The sequence below is a fragment of the Rhamphochromis longiceps genome, linkage group LG18, assembly GCF_057381845.1.
Source record: "Rhamphochromis longiceps isolate RC_006_pf linkage group LG18, R_longiceps_female_GT1.1, whole genome shotgun sequence".
Lineage (NCBI taxonomy): Eukaryota > Metazoa > Chordata > Actinopteri > Cichliformes > Cichlidae > Rhamphochromis > Rhamphochromis longiceps.
In genome coordinates this window covers 22,934,377-22,946,267 of record NC_140574.1, presented here as the reverse complement: position 1 = coordinate 22,946,267, position 11,891 = coordinate 22,934,377, and the positions used below count along the sequence as shown (strand labels likewise).

The window sequence follows — 11,891 nt, the reverse complement described above, 5'->3', positions numbered from 1 at the left end:
GAAGATTGGTGCAAACGTACATAGAAATTCAGTATATAAAAGGCAAAAAATATACAATTCCAGCAAGCTTGAAAGTCAGTATTTTGTATGACCAACTCTCTTAGACAGCTTTCTTATAATACATAATAATAAGACTTGTAATAAGTAGTCTCCAGGAATAGTTCTCGAGGCTTCTTGAAGGAAATTCAAAGTCCTTCTTTGGATATTTGCTGCCTTTTGTTCAATTCTCTATCAAGATGATCCCACACTGCTTCAATAATGTTAAACTGGGAAGGCCAATTGATAGTGTGTTTGGGATCACTGTCATGAAGCCGTTGCCAATCAGATGCCTTCCAGCATTTTCTTTTCCTGTGTTGATAATTCCGTCAATTCTGACTTCCTGTCCAACACCACTGGTTGAAAAGCAGCCCCAAACTATGACAGCGAGCCCACCATGTTTTACAGAATGTTGTGGACACTGAGTTTTAGACCTCCTCTGTACATGTTAATGACAATTTGAATGAAAAACTTCAAATTTGGATTCATTACTTTACAAGACCTTTTGAACAGATTCAGTCCAGCTCTTGTGTAATTTGGTATACCTAACCCGCTCCTCCCTGTTTCCCTTTCTTCCTTCCTTCCTGCCACCCTTCCACTGAGACAGTTCTTGACTGAAGTAAAGAAATATGCTGTGGAGTAACAAAGTGCCTGAAGATTCAATTTCAAATTGGTTATTTGCCAAGTTGTCTGTCGATGATAAACATGGCACAGATCCATCCCTTGCGTAAGGTAAGGTCTCTTTTTATGCTCGAATGATTCATGGTGGCTTAACAAACAACGATTCCTCTGAGAAAGGTCAGGTACAAGGACTGGACTGAAAATAAGCAAAATAGATGCCAGTGATCAAAGAAGAGCCTTCAGGAAGCCAGGAGAACTATTGTTCAAGAGCACTTAAAAAATGTCAATAACATCTAACATCAGGAAGCAAAATATAAAGAAACGGGATAGTTTAAGAATTTTGCACAGTACTATAACATGAGATTTCATAGCAGTAGCTCATAACGTAGTGAGTAATGTTATGTTTTACATACAGTCTAAACTTGACACTACAAATTGAGCTGGGTTTTTAATATTGTATCTGTATGGGCATATTATGAAACACTGTATTAAAATCAGTCCTTTCATAAACAGAACTTTTACACTTTATTTAAGCACATCTACAAACCTTTATGTCCTCTAGCAAGTCGTCCATGTCAGTGACCGTGAGCCCATTGAGGAACGTGTATGGTTCGTGCATTTCCACTGCCAAATCATCATCTTCTGCACTGATGTACTTCGCCAAAAGGTCGATCGGCTTCGCGCGGCCGTCACGGATTCTAATCTTAGACCTGCAGAGACAAAGAACAAGGGTGTGAAGCAGGGTTAATTAGATAAACAGATGTAGAAGGTGGAGGTTTAAACAAACTGATCCAATCATAGTGGAGTAAGAGCCACACTAACCTTAGTTTGGCCTGACGCAGATGGAAGTTGTCTTCCTGTTCAGCCCAGGTCTTGAAATATTCTGCCTCTTTCTCTCTCTGCAGCATTTCCAGCTCCTGCTCTCTCATGGCCTTCTCTCGCTCCCGCTCCAGACGCAGCTGCTTCACCTACATCAACATAAAGTTGGTGTATAAATATGTCGCTCCCAATCTCTAAACTTAAAACTGATCCTCCATGTTTTGCCTGGGAAGTGAAATTCCATCCTTTTTTTAAGCATTTGTATAAAAAGTCAGGCACTGTGTGAGCACTAATGTGGAAGATTTTTATCCCACAGTTCTTACCTTCTGCAGCTCTCTACGGTTCTCCTCCTGAATACACTTGTTCCTTTCTTTGAGCTCTTTCTCTCCGAGATGACCGATACCTTTCTTATCCAACGCCTGAGGAAGCAAAAAGAACCGTGGATGGGATACAAGGTCTCAAAAGCAGGTTATGACAGGCAAATATCCAAACTTTTGCAGTCAGGAACTCACCTTTTGCCATTTAAATGTCCCCAATAAGTTGTTGTCCCCAAAAGGATTGTCTGCATTGGTGTATCCCAGGTACTCCTCACTCCAGCCCATCTTCTCTCTCCTTTTCTTCTCCTTTGCTTCCTTCTTTGCCAACCTTCTGGCCCTCTTCTCCTCTGGTGTCTCAAGAGCTTTCATCATCTCCTTCTGTTTGTTCCTCTCCTCCTTTTCCTTGAGTGCGCCTCTCTCGCAATCAGACTCTGAGCTCTCAGATGACTCACTCGAACTGAAGCGCTGCTTGCCTCTGCCCCGGTCAGACTTCTCTTGGCTTCTGTTACTCCTCCCGCGCTCCCTGTCTTCACTTTTCTTCCTTCGCTCTCGACTTTTGTCGCTGTCTCTGCCACTGTTCTTGTACCTCTCTTTCTCTCTGTCCCACTCCCTCCTCTGTCTGTCTCTCGGTGGACTCCCTCTCTCAGGACTCCTTCTTCTTCTCCTTTCTCTGTCGCCGCTTCCATCATGGGAGTCAGAACTGGACTGGGATCTTCCCTTTCTCCTCTCTCGGGATGTTGTTCTATGACTCTCCTGTTCCTTTCTCCTCCTCATTTTTGTATTATCTGAATCAGGACTGAGACAGAAAGTGTGATTTAATACAGTAAATGCAGGAATACAATATTAACTACAGAAAAACCACATAACAGGAAACTCTGAGGTCCCGTTGAATACAGTTAAAAACATATTTTTTATTATTATATTATTATTATTATTATTATTATTATTATTATTATTATTATTACATGCAATGGAGTTACCATAACAAGTTGATATAGGGATTATATCTACAGAAGGTCTTTTCATTCACATAAAGACTAACACTAACGTCACTGAACATCAGCATTGCTATCAGTTGATTGGATTACTGTGCAGCAGCCTGGCACTCAACCAAGGATGGGACAAACATCGATACAGCAATATACTGTGCACACATCTCTTTTATGTATATTTTATGCAGTGACAACAAACCTTATGCTGTACAATGATTTAAACCCTACCTACATCCAATTAAAAACCATACAGAACAACAAAAGATTCAATTCAGAAATGCAATTTGCTTTTCAAAAAAGAAGGGTTAATTTAAATTTAATTCCGGCAATACATTTTTAAAAAGCTGATATTGGGGGAAAAAAACCCTGGTGATCTACGGTAATAAGATGCCTTCTCCTTGGGGAGGGGACCCCGAGCTAGACCCAGAACCCACTGAAGAGATTATACATCTCACTTTGCCTGGAAATGCCTCAGTATCTCCCAGCAAGGACTGGAAAGTGTTGCTTGGGAGATGGGTGTCTGGAATACCCTGCTTAGCCTGCTGCCACTACAACCTTCGGATGATTGATTGATTGATGGATAGACAGAATATCTACGAAGGTCTCACAGGCATGTTGCAGTAAGCAATACTGCGCCACACGCACTGGTGGTATGAGTTCTTCAAATAATAAAACAACAGACACATCTTTTTTCTTCCTTTTTTAAATGTAAGGCCTTGCTCAGTTCTGCAAGTCAACATCAAATTATATTTAGCGCCTAAGCAAAAGCATAGATGCATGCTGATTCCTGGAATTCCCCCCAAAAAGAATAGTTTTTGTTGATGTCCTTTCGCTGTCGCAATTCGGACAGAAAAACGTTACGTTTACGGAGTCACTCGATGTGTTCAAATGAGGCCTGCTACTACCATCATAATATATAAAATCCCAAGTAAGCAGCCAACTCCGCTTCGCAAAGCGATTACCTTGATGACCGACCCTTCGACCTGTTCCTCTGACTCTCTCGCCTCCGGTCGCTCTCCGAGCCGCTGCTGGAACCAGAGCGGCCCCTGTGCTGAGGCCGACGTCGGGCCGTAGAGCCATCGCTGGAGTCCTGACTGCAGGATCTTCCCCTACCACGAGCGGCCGTTTTCCCGTCGGCAGACCGACTGTGGTCTCTCCTCTCATCTGGGGATCTAGACTTGTTTCCTCTAGACTTGTTCGGCCGATCTCGGCTCCGACTTCTGGACTTGGAGCGAGCCCGACGTCGAGACTTGGAACTCATTGCGAACTTTCTCTCAATAGGGGGTCCCAACACCAGTTTGTCGCATAAATAAGATGTAACAAATGGGCCTTTTTAAGACATATTCTGTTCGTACCTGGTTAAACGGCACTGGAACGATTAAAAAAGCAAATAATGTCAATATTTCACATTTTTAGGTCATATTAAAAATAAAATAAAATAAAACCGTTACATATTTAACTAGTTAACGGGGCAGCAAAAAGCCCCCCTCGAAGGGGCTTTCTGTGAAATGGCGCGTATTATTTACGTCACGAGAACCTTGAGAAAAATAAACTAGAAACAAATGGCCCGCTGTTTATTAACTGTTGATTTATGAAATCCGCACCCCTCCTCGGAGTACCATCTGAATACAACTGAGAACCGTCAGTGTGTTGAAATAATTTCAGGGTGAAAACAGCTCAGAAGCACGAACAATATTTGGCGTTTTTGTGACGTCAGAAAGTGGCAAATGCAGTTCCCTAAATTCCCTCTCAAATAAAATGTTAAAGAATTATTGCTCTAAAAGCTATTATTTTTTCTGGGTAAATTTAATTTTATATAAACTTATGTAATAAGACAGTTGAATGCGTCACGGCACGCCTTCTTTGCTGCTCTAAAGGGGAAAAATAATGTTGACAGGTGGAAATTGGACTACAAATCCCGCATATCACAGGGCGCCATTGCCTGTTTGTAGAGGAAAGGGGACTCCTTTCAGCAACATTCTTCTCTATCCTGTCTTCTCTTATGGCCGTATGAGCTATATTTTCCGGCTGTTGCCGTAAAGAATTCATGGGTTTGGGTATATAGGTGTGTTTTCTGTCCTAGCCTGGCTCTTGTATGCGGTTAGGAAGTATTCGCGCCGTGCTAGGATCGGTTCGATCTGGTTGGTGAGGTAGGGCTTGTTAGCTAGCTCCCATTAGCCTACAGCTATCAGTAGATTTACGGCTTATATCCGCGGCTGTTCTGCCAGGTAGATCAGCTAAAGCTGGAGGCGCGGGTCTGACACAATGGTTGGTCAGTTGCAGATTTCTCTGAGTGTTGACATTGGTAAATAATTTCTCTGTTTCGGGGACAGATCAACGCCACCTTTGTTTGGCTCGAGCACAGCCTGACACGTTTGGCCTGTTTTATTGTCTCGGTACTGTTGTTGTTTTCAGGGTAGGCTGCTTGGCTTATTAGGCTAACTTTGCCGTGTTCGCGTGAACAGAAGGAAACTGTCCGCTGTTCACTCCAGAATATCCCGACAGCCACCCAGACCACCACCAACAACAACATTATGGCGCAACCCGACGCCCCTCATGTAGCCAGTTCACAGAAAGCACTCATGCTGGAACTGAAGAGCCTTCAGGAGGAGCCCGTGGAGGGATTCAAAATAACACTGGTGGACGAGGCTGATTTATACAACTGGGAAGTGGCCATTTTTGGACCACCAAACACTCACTATGAAGGGGGATATTTTAAGGTAAGAAAGCCAAAGTGGTGTGATTACTTCACTTAATGTAATACAATACACAGGCTTTACTGAATGAATAAAGATTGCCACACAATTCAAGCCCCAAAGGTCTCTTTTTGTCCTAGGCTCGAATCAAGTTTCCTCTAGACTACCCTTACTCCCCTCCGGCTTTCCGCTTCCTCACCAAGATGTGGCACCCCAACATCTATGAGGTAACAACTTGACATACTTGAATGCCCTCCCACTGCTGTTTGTGATGGGAGCAGCTGTCCTAGGCTTGCCTCATGATTCATATGATCAAATACCACTTGCATCATGGGGCCCATTAGACCCATTAAAAAAATGTGTTTGTTTGTTTTTGAAGCCTTTAATGGATCAGCGCCACCATACATATCTGAGCTGCTGACACATGTTCCCTTAAGGTTGCTGGCAGTTAATTGACTGCCAGCAACCTTAAGGTGTTCAACCCAGCTGAAAACATCAGGTAGTCAATCTCCATAATCTCTCCGTAGCGGGGGATTGGCTTTTTTTTTATTTTTTATTTTTTATTTTTTTTTATATTATTTATATTTTGTGTGGTGTGTTTAGTATTTTTATACAGGACTTTATCAGATTCTTGTTTTTTAAAAAAGTGCTCTATAACTAAAACTTGACTTAATCACATTTGAAGGAGCTTTCTTTCCCCTCTGTGTCTTTTAGAATGGAGATGTGTGTATTTCTATACTGCACCCTCCAGTGGACGACCCACAGAGCGGAGAGCTGCCTTCAGAGAGATGGAATCCCACCCAGAACGTCCGGTTAGCACTCCCTCATTATCTCTCATGTCTCTCCTTTCTTGGGTACCTCCCGTCTTTGTTCTGTGTCAGCCACTTCAATAATTTACCTGAGTCAGAGTCTTATCACATGACATTCATCTTCATTGGCTTCTTTTTACTTGTATCTAGAAACTGAATCCATATGTGGGCATTCAATGTATTATACACCTTGCTAGTTAAAGCAGTTTGAGTCGCCTGTTGTTTTTTGCAGTATGGAGGCATTATCATTCAGTAGGAAGAGGAAGATATCCTCCTTTATACTGTTTTATTATAGTAGAAGTACATTATCATGCATTGCTTTCAGAGCACAAGTTATTACACAAAAATACAAAAGTCACCATTTCTGAACATGCTGAACATTCAGTGACAATCTTAGTGTTGTTTTACGTTGTTGTCTTCGGACAGGGGTCGGCAACCTGCGGCTCCGGAGCCACATGCGGTTCTTTAGTCCTTATAGTGCGGCACTGCGTGGTTTGGGAAAATAAATTTGAAGTATTTGGCTGAAGTGTATTTTATTTATGTTAGTTTTTTTTTTTTTTTTTTTTTAACGTGTAGTTCTAAATTGTTAGATTATTGTGATATTGAAATATGAAAATAAAATTATATTCTATTATTTCTTCATCGCTCAAAATAAGCGTCACACTCGCGGAAGCCGGTATACCCGCAGAAACGCCGTGCATTTATCGAGACTTTCAACCCCAGATAGGCCAATTATGGATCTTCGGATCCACATTATGTCAGCAGCTATTCTCCACCGTGAACTAAGTTAAAACAAACTCCGCTCACGCCTCACAGATGACAGCTTACAGTCTTGCGTAAAGATGAAAGTGACTTCGTACAGCCCCGATTTGCAGACGCTGTGCGCAGAGGTTCAGGAGCAGAAGTCCCATTGTAAACATACCACGACAGACCTGACGATGTTTGCATGAACATGCTTTTCAGCATCTCTTTATTGACCACTTTTCACACATGGTTGCTGTACGCACACAGATGGCTGCAGCTTTTCAGCTCACAGTTCGACACACACCAACAACAGCATAGAGAGCACAGACGTTAAATCGGCGAGGCGTGATTGCGGGTGCCGCTCAGGTGCGTCCGCCTCCCCTGCAGCGGCGCTGCAGACCACGCCACGCCACACACATTAACCAGGTAAAATACATATTTAGGCAGAATATTGTAAATATCTATTTCTTTCTTTTTTTTAGCAACATAGTGCTTTTTTTCCCAATAATTTTTTTTAAAAGTCAGGTCAAGGCTCAAAAAACCCAAAGGCGATAGAAGGGTGGCGGCTTACAGTTTTTGTTTGCTACATGGATCATTTTAGTTCAGCTGGGTGTCTTTCCTTTTGTTATATTTCTTTAAGAGTTCAAAATGTGTTAATTACATAAATAAAATTTAGTTTTTGCTGTAGCACTTCATGGATTTCATAAGCAACACACCTTAGTTGTTCACACAAAGTATAAAGGTAAAAAACAATATATACAGTGTTATCTTCATTTTAGATGTCAAAAAGTATTTGTGGCTCCCAGTGTTTTCTTTTGCGTGGAAACCGGGTCCAAATGGCTCTTTTGGTGTTAAAGATTGCTGATCCCTGTCTTAGGACAACAATCCTCCTCAACCTTGTTTTAATAAGATTTACAAAGGCGTAGAGAGGTCTGTTTTAATCAAAACAGTCCAGTGTTCTAGTTGCTCATTGTTTTATCCAGTGCAAGTTACCTCACTGTCATTTACAGCATTTTTGAAAAGTTTAAAATAATCTATCTGCCAGAATAATTAGCATTATATCCATAATTGGAGACTCTTTATCCAAATTTCTAAATTCACCCAATTCTAAAATAAAATGTGTTTTAAAAAATTAACATAAGGGAGAAAGTAGAAATTAGTTCCTTTTTTTTTTTCTTTTTGTTTTAATTCCCATAACTTGTGTGTTCGTGTCCTGCAGTAGATGCCACGCTGACTGCCACCTTTGTGTTTGCTTCCAGGACCATTCTGCTGAGTGTGATCTCACTGCTGAATGAACCCAACACCTTTTCTCCTGCCAATGTGGACGCGTCTGTCATGTACCGCAAATGGAGAGACAGCAAAGGCAAAGACCGGGAGTATGTGGAGATCATCAGGTAAACAGTTTGCATGATTCACAGTTAAAAGAAATGGTGTAAACTCACTCGCTGTGCAAAACAAAAGTCATTTCATGTCAGATGTATCCTGTAGTTGTAGAGAAGATTTTACTGATTCAGAGGGTCAAACTAATGCCTTGCATCAAGCAGAGAAATACAGATGTAGTGATTGTTGAAACAGCTAAAACTGTCCAGTGCATTATTAAAACTTGGTGAACCGCCATTCTTCTGGGAATAAATGTGTTCAGAAAATAAAAATCTTGAATGTTCAAAGCTGGAGTTCACTCCAAAAAAAAACCTCCAGAGGGAAGTACCTCGGAGGCGACCTAACCAGATGACTGTTGTGGGTGTGTGGACTCTGTACTTGTAAAATATTGATAGCATAAAGGTAAAATTTTGCACAGCTTCATTCATGTAGCAAAAGATCAGCTGACTGTTGGCGGATAAGGTGGGAACTTTTCTTCAGATTTCTTTGATCTTTTATGGAAAGACAGAAAATGATAGTAAATCTCCAGCTGTTTGTAATGACGCCACTCGATCTCCCCTCAGAAAACAAGTGTTGGCTACCAAGGCTGAAGCTGAGCGCGATGGCGTGAAAGTGCCCACTACGCTGGCGGAGTACTGCGTCCGCACACGCGCCCCAGCCCCCGACGAAGGCTCCGACCTCTTCTATGACTATTGCTACGACGAAGACGACGTGGAAGGCGAGGATGGCGACTGTTGCTATGACGAAGACGACTCAGGCAATGAGGAGTCCTGACACGCTTTTTTCCGGCACCCCGATCTTAGCTGACGTGTGCTACCCTTCCTCTCTCTGCCCGGGTTGCCAGATATTCTAGGTTTACAACCAAGAAAGATTGGAAGCTTCCCTCCTCTAAACCACCACAGAGCTTTTTTCCTCTCGCCTCTGAATGCGTCTTGGAGGTTGAAATTGATGCCTTGCTGAGGAAGGCTCTGACCTGGTAAGATTTGCACCAGCACAAAAGTCACCAGTTTCTTCAGTTTTTATCATCACCTAAATCCTTACTTTAAAGAAAATAAAAAAACATAACTCTCACATACCCTGCCGAGTTTCTCAGTCCCATGTATAGTGTAAGGTGTTGTGGGGTTAAAAAAACAAACAAAAAACCCAACTGTCAACAATAGCAACATTTGCACTGGTGCAAACACTTCCAAACATTTCTCAGCCTGTCTTTTGCATATCTTTCTTTCCCTAATTGTAACTGGTTATTGCTCACTGCTAGTTGGTCACAGTGATGAACAGAAGATTGAGGACTTCAAACAGCACGTTTGCTGTGCTGCAAATATTCTGTTTTTTGTTTTGTTTTTGGGTTTGTTTGTCTTTTTTCTCCCCTCTCCAAGTGTCACAGTCTGATCCGCTTTGATAGGACAAGACCTTAATTGTCACATGACGATGTTTTCAAAGTTCCTGTGCATGCCGGAACTTCTTTTCAAAGCTTTTTGTCTCTTTTACTGGTGGACCGTTTATCTACGTCATGATCCGTGTGATGACAAAGACTTCAACAACAAGGACTCTCTGCCCGGAGGACCGGCTGGCTCAATCGGAAGGTCAAATCCTCACGTGAACTTTTTTTTTCTGTTTTTTTTCCTAACATGAAGTTGATCTTTGCCGTGTTTTCTTCTGGTTACTGTTGGATGTATTTCTCCTGTCATTTTAAGTGTAGGGTTGTGTTATTTGAAGTAGTTCAGATTAAGAGTTGTGTAGGATGATCACCAGGGAGTTGTTGGGGCGGAGCTAATTATTGATCAGAATTGCATTTCTCCTCGGGGGAGGTCACTCGCTGATGGGCCCCACTTGACCCAAAGACCAAAAGAAGTGTGTTTTAAAGAAAGCCCAAAACATTTGGTAACTGTTTGTCGCACTCTGTTTGCTCTTTGTGTTCTCTCTTGCAAGCTTGTTTTCATTTGACTGTTTTCTTCAGATGTTATGCCTGTGTTTTGTTTTTTTTGTTTTTTGCTTGAGAATGAGTTATGTGATGACGAGATTATTAGGTTTGATTGACAGAAACAATTGTAGGTATTGTCTCATAATCTATGATCCCACACTTCTCAACAAGGTTCTTTCTTTTCTTTTCTTTTCTTTTTTTCTCCTGCCAGTCCTCGGAAGTGAACAAGACCATCATGTTTTATTCTTCCATTGCTATTCTGTCTTAGTTGAGATTGGACTTTTTTCTTTTTCTTCTGTGTGTGTGGGTGTGCTCTGTGTGAACCTTTTCATCAGCAATATTGATTGTTTTAATTAAATTGGGAAGTCATACTGAATTTCTCAGGATAATGAATTACATGTGACACAACAATTGAGAAAAAGTAACTATTTTCCTCTTTCGGTGGTCTTCAGTGTTGGTTTGCATCTTTAACAGGAACCGTGACAGATATGCACATATAGCTGTATGAATGATTACTATGTTGTTTTATTCACCTGTGTATTTTTTTTTTTTATTTTTCAGCTATTTAAAAACTGAAAAAATAAAGATTTATTTGGAAGAAAAAAAGACCCACAGAGCTTTTTCTTCTGTTTCACTTGATTTGTATGCCTGCATTTAAGCGGGTTACTTTTTGTATTTTAAGAATTTTTGATATTTTGGTTTTATTATTAGCAAAGCTGCATAGCTATTTGTAAAAAAGGTTACTATAAGGTAAAGGCTGCTTTTTCTTCTTGATTCCTTAATACATAATTGGGGCGATTGTGGCTCAAGAGTTGGGAGTTCACCTTGTAATCAGAAGGTTGCTGGTTCGAGCCCCGGCTTGGACAGTCTCGGTTGTTGTGTCCTTGGGCAAGACTCTTGGTGGTGGTCAGAGGGCCCAGTGGCGCCAGTGTCCGGCAACCTCTCCTCTGTCAGTGCGCCCCAGGGTGGCTGTGGCTACAATGTAGCTTGCCATCACCAGTGTGTGAATGTGTGTGAATGGGTGGATTACTGAACGTGTAAAGCACTTTGGGGTCCTTAGGGACTAGTAAAGCGCTATACAAATACAGGCCATTTACCATTTACAGGTTTCATGTTGGAGCATGTGGGTCTGACTGTCATGTTATTTCCATTATTATCCACTGATTTCACAATAAACTGCACCGTTTGCTTCACAAGCTGTGTGCAGCAGCTCTCAATGTGAAGATATATTTTTATTTATTTCTAGTTTATTATGTTATTCTTATTTTGTGCACTTCTGCGTACTTTGTGCTACAGAAACAGTTATAGTACCAAAACTTTTTCTGGAGACGTATGCTTATGCTTTTCTTTTTTGTAACTTTCATCTATTCGCCTGATTGGTGGGAATCAAACTCAGCAGATTTAGACATGACTGTAAAACACAGTGATATAAGCAGACTGAGTGGTATAGAAACAAGCAGGCACACAAGCTGACACCAATCAGAAACTGCTTTGAATATTTCAAATATTTTTAAGCATTTCAGGCAAAATCTTCACATTTTCTGCATTCACATTGC

General features: G+C 41.4%; 2 protein-coding genes across 3 annotated transcripts in view; one reads left to right on the top strand and one right to left on the bottom strand.

The window, feature by feature from the left end:
- The window catches only part of cactin, a 12,714-nt gene extending 8,528 nt beyond the window's left edge, over positions 1 to 4,186 (bottom strand). The window contains exons 1-5 of the mRNA XM_085388400.1: positions 3,748 to 4,186; positions 1,989 to 2,589; positions 1,800 to 1,895; positions 1,480 to 1,625; positions 1,205 to 1,367 (exon numbers count right to left, since the gene is read on the bottom strand). Coding sequence (XP_085244526.1) covers positions 1,205 to 1,367; positions 1,480 to 1,625; positions 1,800 to 1,895; positions 1,989 to 2,589; positions 3,748 to 4,046 — 1,305 coding nt within the window. The 5' untranslated portion in view covers positions 4,047 to 4,186. The remainder of the gene's footprint in view (positions 1 to 1,204; positions 1,368 to 1,479; positions 1,626 to 1,799; positions 1,896 to 1,988; positions 2,590 to 3,747) is intronic.
- Positions 4,187 to 4,706: 520 nt separating this feature from the next.
- Positions 4,707 to 10,920, top strand: LOC146648275 (ubiquitin-conjugating enzyme E2 R1-like). Of its 2 annotated transcripts, XM_085389167.1 has the most exons (6): positions 4,707 to 5,090; positions 5,201 to 5,505; positions 5,622 to 5,708; positions 6,196 to 6,293; positions 8,294 to 8,428; positions 8,978 to 10,920. In XM_085389167.1, the coding sequence occupies exons 2-6, from the start codon at positions 5,320 to 5,322 to the stop codon at positions 9,186 to 9,188; spliced, it is 717 nt and encodes a 238-aa protein (XP_085245293.1). In that variant the 5' UTR covers positions 4,707 to 5,090; positions 5,201 to 5,319; the 3' UTR covers positions 9,189 to 10,920. The 2 variants fall into 2 exon arrangements, with proteins under 2 accessions (XP_085245293.1, XP_085245292.1); XM_085389166.1 differs by having other exon boundaries at positions 4,707 to 5,505.
- The last annotated feature ends 971 nt before the right edge of the window (positions 10,921 to 11,891 follow it).

What these genes read in the sequence shown, in the direction of transcription:
- LOC146648275 (XM_085389167.1), top strand. Translation starts at nt 5,320, where the DNA reads ATGGCGCAACCCGACGCCCCTCATGTAGCCAGTTCACAGAAAGCACTC. An exon ending in AATCCCACCCAGAACGTCCG is followed by an intron (nt 6,294 to 8,293) that starts GTTAGCACTCCC and finishes GTTTGCTTCCAG; the next exon opens with GACCATTCTGCTGAGTGTGA. An exon ending in GAGTATGTGGAGATCATCAG is followed by an intron (nt 8,429 to 8,977) that starts GTAAACAGTTTG and finishes ATCTCCCCTCAG; the next exon opens with AAAACAAGTGTTGGCTACCA.